The sequence below is a fragment of the Aethalodelphis obliquidens genome, unplaced genomic scaffold (assembly GCF_003676395.1).
Source record: "Aethalodelphis obliquidens isolate GAN/ISIS:26980383/991018 unplaced genomic scaffold, ASM367639v1 scaffold23, whole genome shotgun sequence".
In the NCBI taxonomy this organism is placed as follows: domain Eukaryota; kingdom Metazoa; phylum Chordata; class Mammalia; order Artiodactyla; family Delphinidae; genus Aethalodelphis; species Aethalodelphis obliquidens.
Genome location: NW_020837967.1, coordinates 1728946 through 1746514, shown reverse-complemented (window position 1 = coordinate 1746514; position 17569 = coordinate 1728946). Strand labels below are relative to the sequence as shown.

Genomic DNA, 17569 nt, shown 5'->3' with positions numbered 1-17569 from the left:
AGGCCCGTGTACCGCAAAAAAAAAAAAAAAAAAAAAAAAATTCGATTATCTGTCCTATCAGTTGAGAACAGTGAAATGAAACAAAGTGTATTTTCCATATTTACAAACAGTTATCTGCAGACCTATGAGAGGTCTGGCATTTTATTTACTGTCTCAGGATTTGTTGTTTCGCGGTACACGGGCCTGTCACTGTTGTGGCCTTTCCTGTTGCGGAGCACAGACTCCGGACGCGCAGGCTCAGCGGCCACAGCTCACGGGCCCAGCCGCTCCGCGGCATGTGGGATCTTCCCAGACCGGGGCACGAACCCGTGTCCCCTGCATCGGCAGGCGGACTCTCAACCACTGCGCCACCAGGGAAGCCCTCAGGATTTGTTTTTAAAAATATTTTTTAATATATTCAATTTTAGTTTCCTTTAAGGTTTATCAAAGATTTTTTATATTTATTATTACTGCATTTGATCCATAAACACTATTATAGGTAAACAGAATAAGTATTATTCACCTCTTTTAAAAAGTAATAAGCTCAGAGAACAAGTAATTTGCCCCAAATCATACAACTAAAAAGTTACATAATTATGGTTGGCTCCCAGATCATCTGAGGCCTACGATTTTTTTCCTACTTTTGTTTCTTCAATCAGGATGGTAGATAAGCTCCACCTGCAGACAATCCAGACTTTGTAAACTAAGTTTCTGGCATTCTAATCCTTTACATAGCTAGAGAATCCACTTTCCTAATCCACTTTCCTAATCCACTTTCCCAATTCCTTGTTATGAATGTGATTTTACGTACAAAAAAAATTTCTTCAAAAATAATACCAGCATTTACAGTATTCAGCTTTTACCTACCTCATTATTACAAGAATAGATGAAATTCTGGCTTTCCGGGGTCTCTGGATGACCTGCTGTTGCAAACATTTCTTTCTGTTCATTCTGCACCCAAAGCTCCAAGCCTCTCACAGGCGGTGGTTTCATGAAAGGAAGCAGGGGGTCAGTGTCTGGGAAGGACACTTTGGCAGTAGGACCTCTGGGAGCCTCATTAGTCTCCAACAGAGGGTCTACGGAGCACCTTTCTACACCAGAGGACTCCTCAATTTCACTGAATTCAAACGATTCTAACGTGCTATTTATGCACACGTATTTTGCTGGGTTGCTGTGTTCTACTACTTTTCGGGATGATTGTATGCCTTTGTTTTGATTGCTGTAAAACAGAGCTACCCACATATGAAGTAAAAGCCTCACTTCTTCCATGTTATCTGGTAAATCAGTATTCCAAGGCCTGAGATTTTAAAGAAAGAAGAAACCAAAATCATTGAAAATGACTATTTTAGTTGATTATCTTATCATAAATAAGTGCCTTAATTATTAACCTTAGTTTTTGTGTTCATTTTTATTTTAAAAATTACATGAACATGAAACAATGAGTAAAATAAAAATGAAGTTGATGTAACAAATAATTACAGTGAATCTGCCTGGTATTATTCCCAAGTTACTGGATTTTACACACTTCCTTCTCCCTCCCCAGAGTTTAGCACAAGTATCCCTTCTCGCTACATTTATCTCAACAGAAAAGTTCATCCATTTTCATCCAGTGTCACTCCTACTCACCCGTGTAGTGCTCTGATTACAGTCTTCTCCAGGGGGTTGTTGGTATACTTGCTGTCTAAGCTGAACACGTAATCTGCTTCCCATATGAAAGTGACCTTAAAGGAGCCGTCACAGCTGAATACGGTACGAGAGCAGCAGAAGTCCTGTAGGCTGGAGGGCAGCACCCTGCTCCTGCGCCTGAGCGCTGGGGCCTCGGAAAGCTGCTGCAGTGGGGAGGTGACCTGCTGATGCCGAAATGGCATCACTTTCCCCACTGGGGTTCCCGCTTCAGGGCCTTTTGTGCCATTCTTGGCAAACGCAGGGCCTGGGGCCCCTCTCTGCTGTAGATGCTTCTTTGAATGTTCTGCAAGGAGCAGGGCATAGGAATGCTCCACAGCAACAAAAGAGCTTTGGCTTGCGTCGGAACTTCCTAGGGTTTCCTCAGGCAGTGCCAACTGGGCTTCTGCAGGGGCCTGAATGCCAGCAACCAAGCTTTCTTCCTCCTGGCTGACCGTGGGGTCTGATGTCAGATTACTCTTATCAGAGGGCTTGGATAACGGTCCACCTTTTTGACTTTTAACTCCTCTATGATATTCGTGGTCTGATGTACCACGCAAAGAATGTTCTTTAGAAAGCAAAACATCGTTTTGTGGCAATTCAGAGGAGCAGGGCAAGTTTCTGGGCTCAGAGGATGGTGTGGTAGAGGTAGCAGCGCTTAATGCAAGATCAGCCAACATATTTAGGGCCTGGGAGTCACAGTTGACAATGGAGTTTTCAGGTGGGTCTTCTGGAGCCACTGTGATATTTTCTGGTTGAGCTGTACTTATGCTAATAACTTCTTGACCATCTGAAATTTCTGATTGAAGCTGTGAAGAAGTTTCTCCTTTGGCTTCAGCATAAAAGAAAAAAAGACACAAAACACTTGATTTCCATAGAATTAATTCTTTGTGATATTACTATGGTTCAGTGAAAATCAACAGTTAAGTCAACATATTCAAGAAAAACCTCTTGATATGTTGCATAAATTGTATGTTAAATTTTTATTACCAGAGTGAGGTCTTGTCCAACTTCCTGATGTATTATAATGTATTTACCAGAGGAACAAGTCTTAAGGAATGTGCATATTAATTTAAAAAGAAATCACCCTTCAAAACTGCATGTACTCAGGCTTCCCTGGTGGCGCAGTGGTTAAGAGTCTGCCTGCCGATGCAGGGGATACGGGTTCGTGCCCCGGTACGGGAAGATCCCACATGCTGCGGAGCGGCTGGGCCCGTGAGCCGTGGCCACTGAACCTGCACGTCCGGAGCCTGTGCTCCGCAACGGAAGACGCCACAACAGTGAGAGGCCCGCGTACCACAAAAAAAAAAAAAACAAAAAAAAACAACCCTGCATGTATGATCTACACACAAGGCATACTGCTCAGCTAAAGAAATATACAAAGAGAAAAAAACAAAAACAAGAAAAGAAAACAAGACTCCTGCCCTCAGAGAGCTTACAATCTAGTGAGAATCTAAGAATTTCTACGTTTAAAGTGTATATTATAGAAGGTTAATGTACTTTTCTTAGAAATCATTTCCCTTGGCAAGTTATTAGAGAAATCACCTAAGTTCAAAATAGAGATGATTTTTAACCATATTGATGTTTATAATGTTTATGATGTTATAATGATATTTATAATACGTTATGATACAAATAGAAAATGAGAAAACTAAGAATATTCAGAATCGCCAATTAATTTCAAGTTTTAAAACTTCAGTTTCTGCATTAAAAATATTTCCTCTCTATTCTATCTGCAAAAAAGCAAATCTCCTCATCTACTGATAATTCTTCTTACAGCAGGTACTCAAATCTACCCACTGGCATTCGGTCAGAAAACTAACATTCTCAGGTGGTTTACTTGCCTTCTCAGGACTTTGATTCAGCCTTTTAAAATGTGGTTATCATGAAGGACAAAGTTCTCAACAATACTGGGCAGTGAGTCCCTGTAGCAGGTGGCTGGATGGACAGAAAAGCCAACTGTGCTCCTCTTTATAATTAGCAGTAGCAGGTCTGAAATAAATTACTGACCTGTCTGCAAAGCCCAATGACAGTACATTTACAGAGAAAACTCTGGCCTATGAGGTCATCAAACAGAATGACAAGAGTGTGTGTATGGTGAGGAGGGTAAAATTAATCAACCACTGCCCAGTTTTTATTTAAAATATCAAAGCCCAACAGGGTGAGGTACGAGAAAGTGGCCCAAAGAGGGCTGTCTCGTGAACCCTCCGGGTGTACTGGAAACACATTCATTTTAGGATCTGATGTGTTTACTGACACTAAGTTCATTCTATCCTTAAATACTATGGTTCTTACACTGAGTATCACTATGAGGAAGGTCGAATATAGAGAACACTGTATTGAGTCAAGAAAAAGGGTTCATTTTAATATGTGTCATTTCAGGTAAATCATTTAATAACTGACTTGTTAGAGGTTTTCAATTAATTAAAAATACAATACTGATAATCTATCTCTTTTAAGAAATATAGATAAAATGATGCCAAATAAATTATAAAAAATTAAAGAGTTCAGTAAATAAAAACTATATTGAAAACTTTAAAAAGGACAGAAAACCATTAGTTTCAGCAACAAAAGGATTGAGCCTTCTTAAACTCTGATATTTCAAGTAAAAGAAATGAAGTGCATTAGCATGGGTGATTAAGAAATAAAAGAAAAATTAACACATTATTTAAAAGGTGGTAATCTTAAAATTTTAACTTGGAATGTGGCTGCACAATATATACAGATACTTGCAATACAAATCGGCCTCTTTCTGAATACCCATTCTGGAAACTTTTCATTTTCTGGGCTCACTTTTCTGCCAATGCCCAGTTGCACACCTCCTCCCGCTAATCGATTAGCCTACAAGTATATAGAAGCCAATTCAGCACAAGGAATTCTAATGACAAGGCTGGGAATACAATGCATTATGTATGTATCTATACTCATCCTGTTTACAGACTAATTGGAAAGACAGGACCAAGACACACCAGATGATTGGAAAATAGTATGAATTAACTATTAATGTTCTCAAAAACCCAAAAAAGAAATGAAAAAAAAAAGGAGAAATGAGTACAGATCAGAGCATCAGGAAATGGCTCCGTGTGGACTTAGCTGAGCAGAGGGGACTGCACAGGGGTGACAACAGGCGTGGTTCGTGTGGGTGGCACCATGTGCCTGGCAGGGAAGGCACGCATTGGGAAACAGCAGGAGAGAAATGTGGACCCGTGGGTAAGACCACCTCGTAACTGCCTGGGGAGACAAGCAGAGAGTCTGTGTTGGGTATGACTCTCTACAGGTTGTACGGTGATATGACTGAGGAGCTTTCAGAAAAATCTTCAGCCATAAACAACATTAACGAAACTGAGGAAAGGGACTTCCCTGTGGTCCAGTGGTTAAGACTCTGCGCTTCCAATGCAGGCAGTGTGGGTTCGATCCCTGGTCAGGGAACCGATATCCCACATGCTGCAAGGTGTGGCCGAAAAAATTTTTTTTAAAAATGAGGAAAGAAAAAACCAAGCTCATCCATAATACCATCACCCCAACAAAACAAGAGTTTCTTTCCCTGAATTCCACTAAATTTGAGGCTTTTAAAAAACCTAAAGGTAGATGAGAGAAAGTAGAATCATGAGATTAGACAGAAAATTGATGGAAATACAGAGATATGAGGAAATGAAGGTTTTTCTAAACAAAAAACACCACCACACATACAACACAGTAGGACTCAATACCAAAGATACTGTAAAATGTATAGATTTTGCAGCTTGGTGGAGCTGCACTCTACTCAGAGAGACGGGTGCGAAGAGGGACATGGAGCTGGGAGAAAAGTGAGGTCCGCGGTGATGAGGGAACGTGCCAGCAACGAGGAGGTTCCAGCAGGTGGAACACGGAACTAGCAGTCAGCTGCTGGCTCACAGAAGGAGACTTGGTTATTCACTTCCGCACAAGTAGAAGTAGAAAAGTAAAACTGCTTTTAAAATTAATTTAATGCCTTTTAAAACCAAATACAGGGAGGGGCTTCCCTGGTGGCACAGTGGTTGAGAGTCTGCCTGCCGATGCAGGGTACACGGGTTCGTGCCCCGGTCCGGGAAGATCCTACATGCCGCGGAGCGGCTGGGCCCGTGAGCCATGGCTGCTGAGCCTGTGCGTCTGGAGCCTGTGCTCCGCAACGGGAGAGGCCACAGCAGTGAGAGGCCCGCATACCGAAAAAAAAAAAACAAAAAAAAACAAGAAAAAATACAAATGAAATACAGGATTCGGGATTACTGACTGCTTTGAACCATGTCTTTACAGTTCCCTCTGGACAAACTTATAATATCCTTTTTATAACTGATTATGGTCCAGAAAAATACTGCCAGATGCTACTTGCTTGTGAATTTAGTCATTAAAAAAGGCCATTTGTACTTTAACTCTGCTAAACAGTTCACGTTCAGGCTTTCTGCAGAATGAAAAGTAGGGTCTATTTAGTGAAGGTATGAATCTTTGCACTTTCTAATTTATTCACAATGGGAAACCAAGTTACTTGTCCTGTCAGTGTCTGAACTAAAGAAGACCATAAGAACGTGACAGATTTCAACTGATCTTACACTGTTTCAATATGCTATTTTATAATCTCGATTAGTCTGTATTACGGTGCTGAAATTTACAGGAAGAGGACTTCTTACCAGGTTGTGGCTGCTTTCTGATTCTGGGATTCTGATTGCCTTTTACTATATTTTCCCTCTGTTTTTGTGGAGATTTCTTCACAGGTGGCTCAGCCCTTGGAACAGTTTTGACTGGAGATGTCTCTTGTTTCCTTGCCCTTTTAGCATTCGTTGACACTGGAACATCTTCAGAAATAGGCGCTTCTTGGTTTTTCCAATCCAATTTGGTTGTCTGTACAAACTGTGCAGTCAGCACTTCAGCACCTTATGCAGAAAAGACACCGTTTTTTAAGGGGTAGGGGGCTCACATATTTATCAGCATAGCTTTCCTTTGATTTGTTTTGGGGGGGAAACTTTAATAATGGGGAACAAAATATAAAATTGGGGGTATTTCATTAAAAGATTTTTGAACTTGCTAAGTGTTGGTCTGTATCCCTAATTAGGATTAGGAGAAAAATATCCAAGTAATAACTTTATAAAAACAAGTCATGACTTAATTTTTTAAAAAGATTCCATAATCTCTGCTGACTGATGTGGCAGGTAAGGCTGAACGTGCTAGTTCACAGCACAGGGTGACGGATAATTCAATTTACACAAAGGCGACACAGCTCCCATAAAGCCATATGGTTAAAACCATGATCACAATGTAGAGAAGAGACTGTAGGTTCACAAAGAGCCATCTTACATATTTTCCTTCACTACACCTAAATATCAAAGCTTTAACACGGCCTGAAAAATCATCTCTTAAGACAGAGGAAGGTACATTGAAGAAAGTCCTCTTCTGATTTAACTTCCTATAAATCTATTATAATTGCTCATTTCTCTTACAAAATGCTCAGCTTTACCTCTCACAGGGAAGGAAGGAAAGAACTAAAGGTGGAGGCACATGAGAAGAAAAAACTATTAACAACCTGCTTGTATCACACGCAGAAAGTGTTTCAATCCTTTAAGAGTTAAAAAAAAGTTAATAAATGTTCCCCGTGAAAACGTTTTCCCCATTGACTATATAAAATAATCACACATGTGAATGTTTGCAAATATTTTAAAATCACATTATATGGAAAATACTATTTCTAATTGATTGAGAACAGAAAACATATTAAAGTTTCAGAATGTGATGGTTATTAGTGAAATGTAGAAAAGAGACCAATTTCATTTTATTCTTTTGAAGGTTAGAAAAACAAATGGTTTTTTAAAAAAGCTTTTGGACTCTCTTAATGTAGTACATTTCCCTGGGTCTAATTATTTTCTTCCCTACTAAACTATTAAAGGCAATAAAGCAGCAGTTTTATTTGCTTTTAGAGTAAGACTTCTGATTTTATACCGGTTACAATTTCTAAAATTTTTAGCATAAAAAAAGGCAAAATATAAGTCAAGCAGGAAAACTGTTAAGACTAAATTAAGAAGAGAAAGAAAATAAGATGAGATGATCAAGACTAGGGGAAGCGTAACATCTGCATGGGCAGGAGGGGAACATCTCTCACAACCTAGGTCCTGCGAGGAAAAGGAGAAACACAAAACAGGTGATCCTGCAGGGACTGCCCTGCTTATTTGCATCACTCAGTGACATGTTTCTCAAACTGCATGCAATAATCCATGGGTGTATTATAAAATAAACTTAATGGGTTGCAACCAGAATTCTTTATTAAATGAAACAGAAGATATCAGATTGTATTACACATAGTTAGGGTAAATGCTCCCTGAAATTTCTATTTCAGTAATGTATGAATTTGTGTGTACTGGACTACAATATACAACGTATTTCTTTTCTTTTTTTTTTTTTGAGCTTTTGTGGTATTATATTTAGTCATCTTGGCTGGTTTAATCACATCGTTGTTGTTGTTCATTTTTTGGCCACACTGTGTGGCATGTTGTGTCTTAGTTCCCTGACCAGGGATCAAACCCATGCCCTGTGCACTGGAAGTGTGGAGTTGTAACCACTGTACTGCCAGGGACATCCCTAAAACATATTTCTTATAGTGGATGAAATTAGCACACTTGAGAAACAGTGACAACATATATGTTGAATTATAGGTAATTTATTTAATACCTTTAAAATGGTTCATATAGAGAGAAACCCAATACGGTTGGCCTGGAATTTGTGAGGAAATGTAGAGTGTGAGTCGCTGCTTCATACTGCCGTTCTTTCTACCACCCTCCTAAACACACATACACACACAATTTCTCAAACTATAATTGGCCAGAAATAACTACTTGTTAAACCACAGGGTAAAATCTTAATTATCTAGGATCCTGGGGATCCACACACCTCCGATGTTTCTTCTTTAGGCATCAGAATTTTTAAATTCAAAATACTATAGATAGGGTTGGCAAATTGTTTCTGTGAAGGGCCAGACCTCAGTCACAGCCGCCCACCTGTGCCAGCGCAGTGAAGTACAGAGACAACAGGTAATGCCTGAGGGGCCCTTTGGCCCAAGTCTGCTCACCTCTTCTCTAAGGGGTCATAGAGCATAAGTTCCCTAGTTTTAAACAAAATACACCACACGTAATCTGAGATGACTCTCAGCCAAAGAGTCATAAGAGTTGTGTTATTTGTTGTGCTCTGTTCACTGAAGTGCATTTGACTAACATTAAATGGCTCTGGACGCTGATTCTCCCTCAGTTTTCAGGGGGCAACAAAACCACTTGAGGAACTGTTTCAATATATATGTCTCGAGGCCACTGGACCTTGTTTCAGTAGGTCTGTAGTAGGATCCAGACGACCACTTTTAAAACACACAAAGGATTAGAAATTCTGCCCCAGGATGCTCTAGTTCTGGGAGAGTCCAGGCACTTTCTCCCCTCTTTAAACATGTTCAGACTATCACTTATCAGTTTTTGCCATCTGTTCTTAGTGTGCCTGATTTTAGCAGATCCTCTTCTTCCACTCGAATTTGTCCAAGGACAGTTCAGAAACTGAATGACCTTATTTCTTAGACAGGTAAGTAAATAACTGAGTGATGATTTGAGCAGTTTTACAAGTGAAATACAAGCTTTCGGTGGGTGGGCTTTTGTCCTATTTCTTGAATTTCATGTTATCTAGATTAGTGCTTCTCCAACTTTAGCATGCACACAGATCACCTGGAGAGAGCTAACGGACACTGTCAAGCTACAGTCCAGGATGGTCACACAGGAACAGGGCTAACACACAACAGTTATTACTAATTGCTCATCTGAAAATCCATACAGACCATGCTTACCGTCTTCTCTTTTCCGAGGAAACTTGAGAGTTGTGGGAGAGTCTGGACGCTTGTTTGCTCCAGCAGGAGTTCTTCTGGGAAAGGGACGGCACAACTTCACCCTTTTACTCCGTACCACGGGCAGCGTGCCTGCTTTTCTCTTAGGCTGAACTCTCAGATTTGATGCTGGACTTAATGGGACCAGAGCTCCCTGCCTTGCTTTAAACATCTCTTCAGAATTCTTTTGTGTTTCTGTTTCTTTTCTTACTTCTGCCGCTGAGTCGTGAAATTCAGGATCTGGAGTCATAACTAAAGAAAATCCAGCATCACAAATTCCATCTGAAATACACGGAGACTGAGGACACTCTGCCAATAAGTCTAGTGCAGTAGATACTTCCAAAATGTACCCATTAGGATTTGAAAAATAAGATCTCAACTGAGTTAAAGACTGTAAAGGGCACTTTTCAGCTGGAGGAGTCACGTCAAAACCACTGGACACTTTGCCAAAGAATGCAGTCTCTTTAATTCCATCCTGAGAAGCAGCAGTCAGTGAAGGACTTTTGTCCACCTTGTACAGTTCTTGGAGATTATGCTTTACTAATGTGTTTAGACAGATTCCTTTTTCAGAAAATGATTTCTTTGCTTCCAGCAGGGCACAATGAAGGGCAGGTAAAATAGGTACCACCTTCAATGAGATGTCATCTTCAACTTTCAAGTCTTTCAGCCCTAAAATATATACACATGTATTAAAAACCCAAAGTTCTTTTTTTTTCAAAAACATGCAGGAAAAAACGCTTTAGGTTACAAAATTACAAGATGGTTAAATATGATACAGTGTTTCAAATGGTAATCTAAATAGCAATTAATAGAAGACTTATGGATGCACTTAATGAACATATATTATCTCTATATATATGAAAACACGCACACACAGAACCAAAAAAGAGTCACTCAGATGGGATCATCAGGTGAGAATGAAGAAGGCAGGCCCGCCTGCAGCTCCATCTCATCTGACCAGGAGCCCAGCGTGGGCTCAATGCACCGGCATTTAGAGTTGGCAGAATTACTTTTCTATTCTCATTTTCTGCTTTTAAAATATATCTAATCTGTACCTTATATGACCTACTTCAAGTTCTCTTAAGAAGGTAGTCACGGGTGCAAACTTTCAGTTATAAGATAAATAAGTACTAAAGATGTAATGTACAACATAATAAAAAATAATTAACACTGCTGACGTTACATATGAAAGTTAAGAAAGTAAATACTGGGACTTCCCTGGTGGCGCAGTGGTTGAGAATCCAGCTGCCTTTGCAGGGTACACGGGTTCGAGCCCTGGTCTGGGAAGATCCCACATGCCATGGAGCAACAAAGCCCGTGCGCCACAACTACTGAGCCTGCGCTCTAGAGACTGCGAGCCACAACTACTGAGCTTGCATGCCACAACTACTGAAGCCCACGTGCCTAGAGCCAGTGCTCTGCGACAATAGAAGCCACCACAATGAGAAGCACGTGCACTGCAATGAAGAGTAGCCCGCGCTAGCCGCAACTAGAGAAAGCCTGTAGCAACGAGGACCCAACGCAGCCAAAGAAGGAAAAAGAAAGGGAATACTAATAGTTCACATCATAAGGGAAAAAATTTTTTGTTCTATTTTCTTTAATTTTGTATCTATACGATATGATGGATGTTCACTAGAATTACTGTGGTAGTTGTTTCATGATGTATGTAAGTCAAATCTTTATGCTGGTAAACCCTAAACTTATATAGTGCTGTATGTCAATTATATAATATCTCAATAAAACTGGAAGAAACTAGAGTTACAACACAAACCAGCTGAACTAAAAGAAAGTAAACCCTAAGTAACCCTCAAGTCTCATGGTAACTACTGGTATATATTTCATCACCTTCTCTATCAAATGAAATTTTTTAATATTATGTAACTAGACTGACTAGTCTGTATTTTACTTCCTCTCCCTGGTTCACTCTCTGACTGAAATGCTAATTTTTCAGCAACTCAATAACCTAAAGGAAAATAGTACAGGGAAAAAAGAGAAAAGGTCAGGTCACTGAGAAATAGGTAATAAAATCCTAGAAAATGTAATTTATCAGTAATAAAAAACCCACAGATAATAAAGACCTTTGGTGCCTACTAAACTGAAGTATGAATTATACCATTCTTTTTAACGAAAAAGTAACTGCAAAATTAAGAAACACCTAGCTGAATACATTTATACTTGAGCAGGTATCAGGAAAAGAATGGCAAATAAAAATAAATAGGAAAATGTGGCTAGCCATTAAAATAAAAATTCCTTTCTCTGCAGTTCATTTAGATAGTAACAAGGAAAAATAAAACATGACAAAGTTCTTAGGTACTACTAACAGTTCACAATAAAGCAGTAGTTTTCTAGACAACTTCATTATTTCAAGAATTTGGAAAGGCAGAAGTCAGAACGATTTGTAACAGGCTATTATGAAATCTAAGAAAAAGAACTTTTTAAGTCTGCTAAGCGAAGAGTCACTCAATTTAAAACAAATAACCACAGCACTGAACATTTCTGAGTGACCAGAAATAGAAAAGTGTCTTAATGAACTAGAGGAGGCTGTGAACATTGAACACAACAATCCAATGTTTACTCAAAAAGAAATCCTGTGCTGTTCAACACCAAATGGTACAGGAACTAATGTTTCTTATTCAGGTGGTAGTGTACACCTAAAAATAAGAATAAAGGCAGAGCTCCTGCATACGGAGGGAGGCAGTGTGGGAACAGAGCTGGAAGCCTGCTCAGACTCAGCTGTTTGACCTTGGGCAAGTTTAAGTTTCAGTTTCCTCATCTTTGAAATGGTCATAATAAAAATACCTATTAAGGGCTGTGAAATCAATTGTGCCTAGCAGAATATCAATGTAGTAAATGCTTGAAAAATGCAAGCAGCTATTGCCATTATGTTATTATAATTGGTAATATTTTGCTTATTCCAAACAGGTAATGCCAGTAGTTCTCTGCTTTGAGTAGCTGAATACAATTTAAAAATATCAATTAAAAAAATTTTTTGGGGTTGGTTGTAGCTTTATAAATACTATATACTATATACAAATTATGTTTAAACATACACAGTGTGATTATAAAACAATGAGGAAAATTTCCTCATATGACAAAAAGAAATGACTCATTTACTTTATTTATTTGCTCAGCAAGCATTTATTATTTTTTAGGTGCCTGACATTTCTAAGCAGTAGGGATGCAGTAGAATACAAGAAAGGCAGGCATTAAATAATTACAAAAATAAATATTTAAATTATATTGGTGAAAAGCCTAGGGGTCCTCATTGAAGGAAAAGTGGTGATGGGAATAAATAAAGTGATATTTAAACTGACACCTGACAGCTATGGGTAAGTGGCTAGACCAGCACTTCTCCTCCAATTTTATTCATTATCTACTCCCACCAGAGAGAGCCTTTCTAGACTTTGTTTCCTAACTGCCCTCTGAAATTCTAATACCACAGATATACTGTATATCTATTTACATACTGCAGGAGCAATATTTTTTGCCCCTAACAGGCAATTCCTGGTCCTGGCTCGGGGGGTGGTCAACATCATCTGATCAGGGGGAAGGAGACAAGTAGTCCAGACAGAGGGAAGTGCTTCTGTGAGGACCTTAAGTCCTACTGACGAGGAGACTATGATAAAACCAACTCCCAGCTCTTGTTGTTCAATAACAAATGAATCCAGTTTTGGACATGCTGAATGTGAGGACCATCTGAGACATTTAAGTAGAAAGAAATGTCCATAGGCAGGTGGATATCTGAACATGGAGCAGACAGGAAAGGATAAGCCTACAAAGAAAGGAGATGAAGGATTAACCAGGGAGAGTAAAGGAAGAGTTATTTAAGAGAAGAAAAGAGTTACCAGGGTCATATGCTGCTGAGAGTTTAAGATGAGGACTGAAAAATGGCCCACAGGTGCAGTGAACAGTCCTGGTCCTTACCTGCTGACGGGGATGAATGGAATAAATGCAACCCGTGAAGACCCATCTGCTCCTCTCCAAAACCTACACAGAATGAGAATCAGAAGAAAAGTGAGGTTGCTGATCTTATACAATAAAAGTAAACATACTGAAAAACATTTATTCAAAAAGTTGTTCTTACTTGTTTCTGACATAAAGGCTGACGACGTAAGTAAAATGAAAAATTCTCGATCTTCTAAGCATTTGATGATTGCCTTAAACATAAAATAGCAAGAAAGAAGATTCAATTACTCTCTCCTTCTCCCTCTACCACATTCTTCAGTGATTTTTAAGCTCATGAAAAGTTAAAGAAGAAAATTCTTGAAATGTCAGTATTTATGGGAATCAGGACAATTTTGTCCCCAGTATCAGAAACTGCAAGTTCCTTAGCATTCAAGTAATCTTGGCCTTGTTATGGCTACATATAATAAATAACTAGAACATCATGGGTTAGTTTTAGGATAGTGTTCAACTACATAACAAATCAATCAGAAACAACGTCTTTCATTTTTTTCATTGACATGTTGGACATTTCATCCTGCTAAGTAGCCGCTCTGTTCCCATTTAGCCACTACAAATTCAAGGTCAATCAGACCTATGATTAACATGTTAAGCTCATTTTAATACAAAACATATCACAGAATCCTGGGACTAGAAAAACTGGAAGATACTATCCATTAAAAGAATCCTTTCTACAGCTTCCTAAGAGATGAGTAATAAAAGAAAATAACATCATTAGGTCCCCTGGTTATAAGAAATGCAGATGAAAATAAATACTTCTATTTTCCCTCTACCACAGTCTCCAGTGGCATCTTCTGTCATTCTAAATCACAGAGATAACAGCTCTTCTTCCCCATTAGTCACCATTTCAAAAGCCTATATACCCTTAACAAAGATAAAATTCAATGTCATACAATAATTTGTCAGTTAAAAAAACAATAAAATATACCACTTTATAAAGTGATAAAACATACTTCAAAAATTGACAGGTCATAAGCCTACAAATATGATAAATCAATAAATTATTCAACAACTCAAGTATGAAAAAAAGACGTCTTTTCTAATTATTTATTGGAACTAATTATGAGACTGAAACTTCACCCACAGGAACAATCACTATTGTGAGTGTCCAAACATTTCTATCACAGCCCCTATGCATTGGTTGGTTTACATTTTTGTCTCCTATAGTCTTGTAAGTTCCTTGATGGCAGGGACTATTTGTCTTTTTGCTTCTGGCACACAGTAAGCACTCAAGAAAGAATTACTGAATAAATGTATCAACAGTTATATATACCCATATCTTTGGTATTTATCAGCAAACAGATGTAATTCTTGTTTTATTTTTTTATCGGTGTAAAGAGTAAAAGTGACAATAATTAGCTACATTATTCTGAATTTTAGTTTTGTAATATAGATGAAAGTAAAATCCTGTATCTGCTTAAAACTGTACATTTCTTTATTCCAAAATATGTGCAAGTAAAACAAATATGTAGTGTATCTTATTAGTCTCTCAAATTATGCGCTGAAAGGGCTATATAAAATTCCTATTTTAACCTTTGTGGGGAAAAAAATCTTAGAATCTTTGAAATATCTACTTCTAGCCTTTTCCATTCACACACAGAAAAATCCAGCCATACATGTCTTTACCACCTTTTAAAGAAGAGACCTTCCTCAGTACTGTTCTTGAAGTCCAGTGTTGTAGGTACAAGGGACATTTACTGCTCGTCCACTATACACCAGGCACCAAGGTGTCAAAGATGCTTAAGACATGATACCTACCCTCAAGGAGCTCAATGTCTAGGTAGGGAGACCGATATGTAAAGATTATTCATTATAAAATGAGGCAGGAAAAGCAGCCTGGAGCACTGAGAGCGAAGGACCTTATGTGATAAGTAATTTCTGTTAAGTAATTAACACACAAACTGTGAAGTAAAGCTGGGCACCGAGTCTCCTGAGTTCAATACCAGAAGCACTCACAAGTAGACCCTTCACTAATGCATTTTCTGAAAGTATCTTTGAACTTCCTTCTTTTGAATTTCCAAATATAAAATGAACTACACTACTTCAAAAACACATAGCCTATAATCCCAGTCGATATTCAGTGGTTATCTGCTCAGCATCTTGTGTCACCCACTGCACCTCCTTACTGCAGAATGGGGGGCACTGACCTCGCACCCAGTTCTGGAAGGTGGGCTCTGAGTGGCCTGAATTTATCAGTGTGGGCCATTCGCTTTCTAGTTACTGCTGAGAGACATGCAGATGATGGAACTGGTCTAAGGACATAAGCCATGGTTTGGAGGACGGGTTCTCTCTGGATGCAAAAAGGAAGCACGCAGCCCTGCCTGGCAGCCGAGGACAGAACTATTGCATGGAGGAGGGAGAAGCTGAAAGAAAAAGAGTCCTGAGCAAACAGCACTTGAACTTGCTTTACCATCTAAAACTGAAAAGTAAGCCTATCAAAACTCTTTATTGTTTAAGCCAGTTTGAATTTCTGTTACATGCAACTCAAGCATCTTACCTGACACTACCCCCAAGGCAGCTCACCTATCTATTCTGTTAATTTACTGGTTTCATACTGTCTACTACGGGGATAAGTCCGTTGTGCCACTAAAGGGCTGAGCAGACTTGTTTGGTCACTTCCATCACGCACACTGTTTCCTTTGGGATGTTTGGGAATCACTCACTATAAGGTCAGCATCTACTCCTTTCCTCAGACCGAGGAGCCCTGGTTAACACAGTGGAGAGGTCTTTGGATGTTACATATTTCTCAGTAGAATCGTGCTTTTCTAAGCTATGAAAACAATAGAAGCAGCAACTTTTCTTTCTTTATACACCTATGTGTTGACAAGGGTCACTTTTAAAGAAATATCCCACAAATCAATCTCCTTTGATTAATGCAGAAATACTAGGGATCTACTCAATTCTTCCATCATAAAACAAAAACAACAACAAAAAAGGATTTGAGAAAAACTGTCCTCCTATACTTAAAACCAGGAGTATGAACTGACTAGTGAGACACAGAAAAAGTAAACTAAGATACAAAGGGGATGAATATGTTAGCCAATAAATATCATGTCAATAAATATTAAATGATAAATATCCTCTGAAGGGAATTTCCTCGCGGTCCAGTGGTTAGGACTTGGCACTTTCATTGTTGTGGGCCCAGGGTTTGACCCCTGGTCAGGGAACTAAGATCCTACAAGCTGTGTGGTGTGACCAAAAAAAAAAAAAAAAAAAATCCTTTTAAGCAAGCTAAAACAATTCAATCTAGGCAGAGCCAACTAATAAATAGATATCAATTTCTCAATTTAAGGAAAACATAATAATAATATTTTAAACTGATGATTCTTACCAATTGCTCCCTTTTAATGTACTCTGTTAGTTTATCTACTTTTTCCCCTTGTTTGTTGGATAGTTCCACCTCATACATATTGAAGGACATATCTTGGCAACAGACTGTGAAGAAAACCAGAAACACAGAACATTTCCTATTTTAAAATGCTATTGTGAAAAATTCCGTTTCTCCCTAGACCCACCGTGTGGCTGACATGGTTGGTCTTGGTGCTCCGGCCTGGTGTCAGGCCTGAGCCTCTGAGGTGGGAGAGCCGAGTTCAGGACACTGGACCACCAGAGACCACCCGGCTCCATGTAATATCAACCGGCAAGAGCTCTCCCAGAGATCTCTGTCTCAACGCTAAGATCCAGCTCCACCCAATGGCCAGCAAACTCCAGGGCTGGATGCCCCATGCCAAACAACTAGCAAGACAGGAACACAACCCCACCCATTAGCAGAGAGGCTACCTAAAATCATACTAAATTCAGAGACACCCCAAAACACACCACTGGACACAGCCCTGCCCACCAGAAAGACAAGATCCAGCCCCACCCACCAGAACACAGGCACCAGTCCTCTCCACCAGGAAGGCTACACAAGCCACTGAACCAACCTTACCCACTGGGGGCAGACACCAAAAACAAAAGGAACTACGAACCTGCAGCCTGCGAAAAGGAGATCCCAAACACAGTAAGTTAAGCACAATGGGAAAACAGAGAAATATGTAGCAGATGAAGGAGCAAGGTAAAAAACCATCAGACCAAACGAAGAGGAAATAGGCAGTCTACCTGAAA

At 39.3% G+C, this 17569-nt stretch overlaps 1 protein-coding gene across 7 annotated transcripts in view; it reads right to left on the bottom strand.

The window, feature by feature from the left end:
* The window catches only part of TASOR2 (transcription activation suppressor family member 2), a 66977-nt gene that overhangs the window by 15472 nt on the left and 33936 nt on the right, over window positions 1-17569 (bottom strand). For 6 of the 7 annotated variants that reach the window (XM_027121541.1, XM_027121542.1, XM_027121544.1 and 3 more), the window contains 7 exons: window positions 16794-16897; window positions 13584-13656; window positions 13424-13486; window positions 9464-10168; window positions 6285-6527; window positions 1606-2473; window positions 847-1276 (listed from right to left, as the gene is read on the bottom strand). In XM_027121541.1, coding sequence (XP_026977342.1) covers window positions 847-1276; window positions 1606-2473; window positions 6285-6527; window positions 9464-10168; window positions 13424-13486; window positions 13584-13656; window positions 16794-16897 — 2486 coding nt within the window. The remainder of the gene's footprint in view (window positions 1-846; window positions 1277-1605; window positions 2474-6284; window positions 6528-9463; window positions 10169-13423; window positions 13487-13583; window positions 13657-16793; window positions 16898-17569) is intronic. The other variant, XM_027121548.1, reaches the window with a different exon arrangement.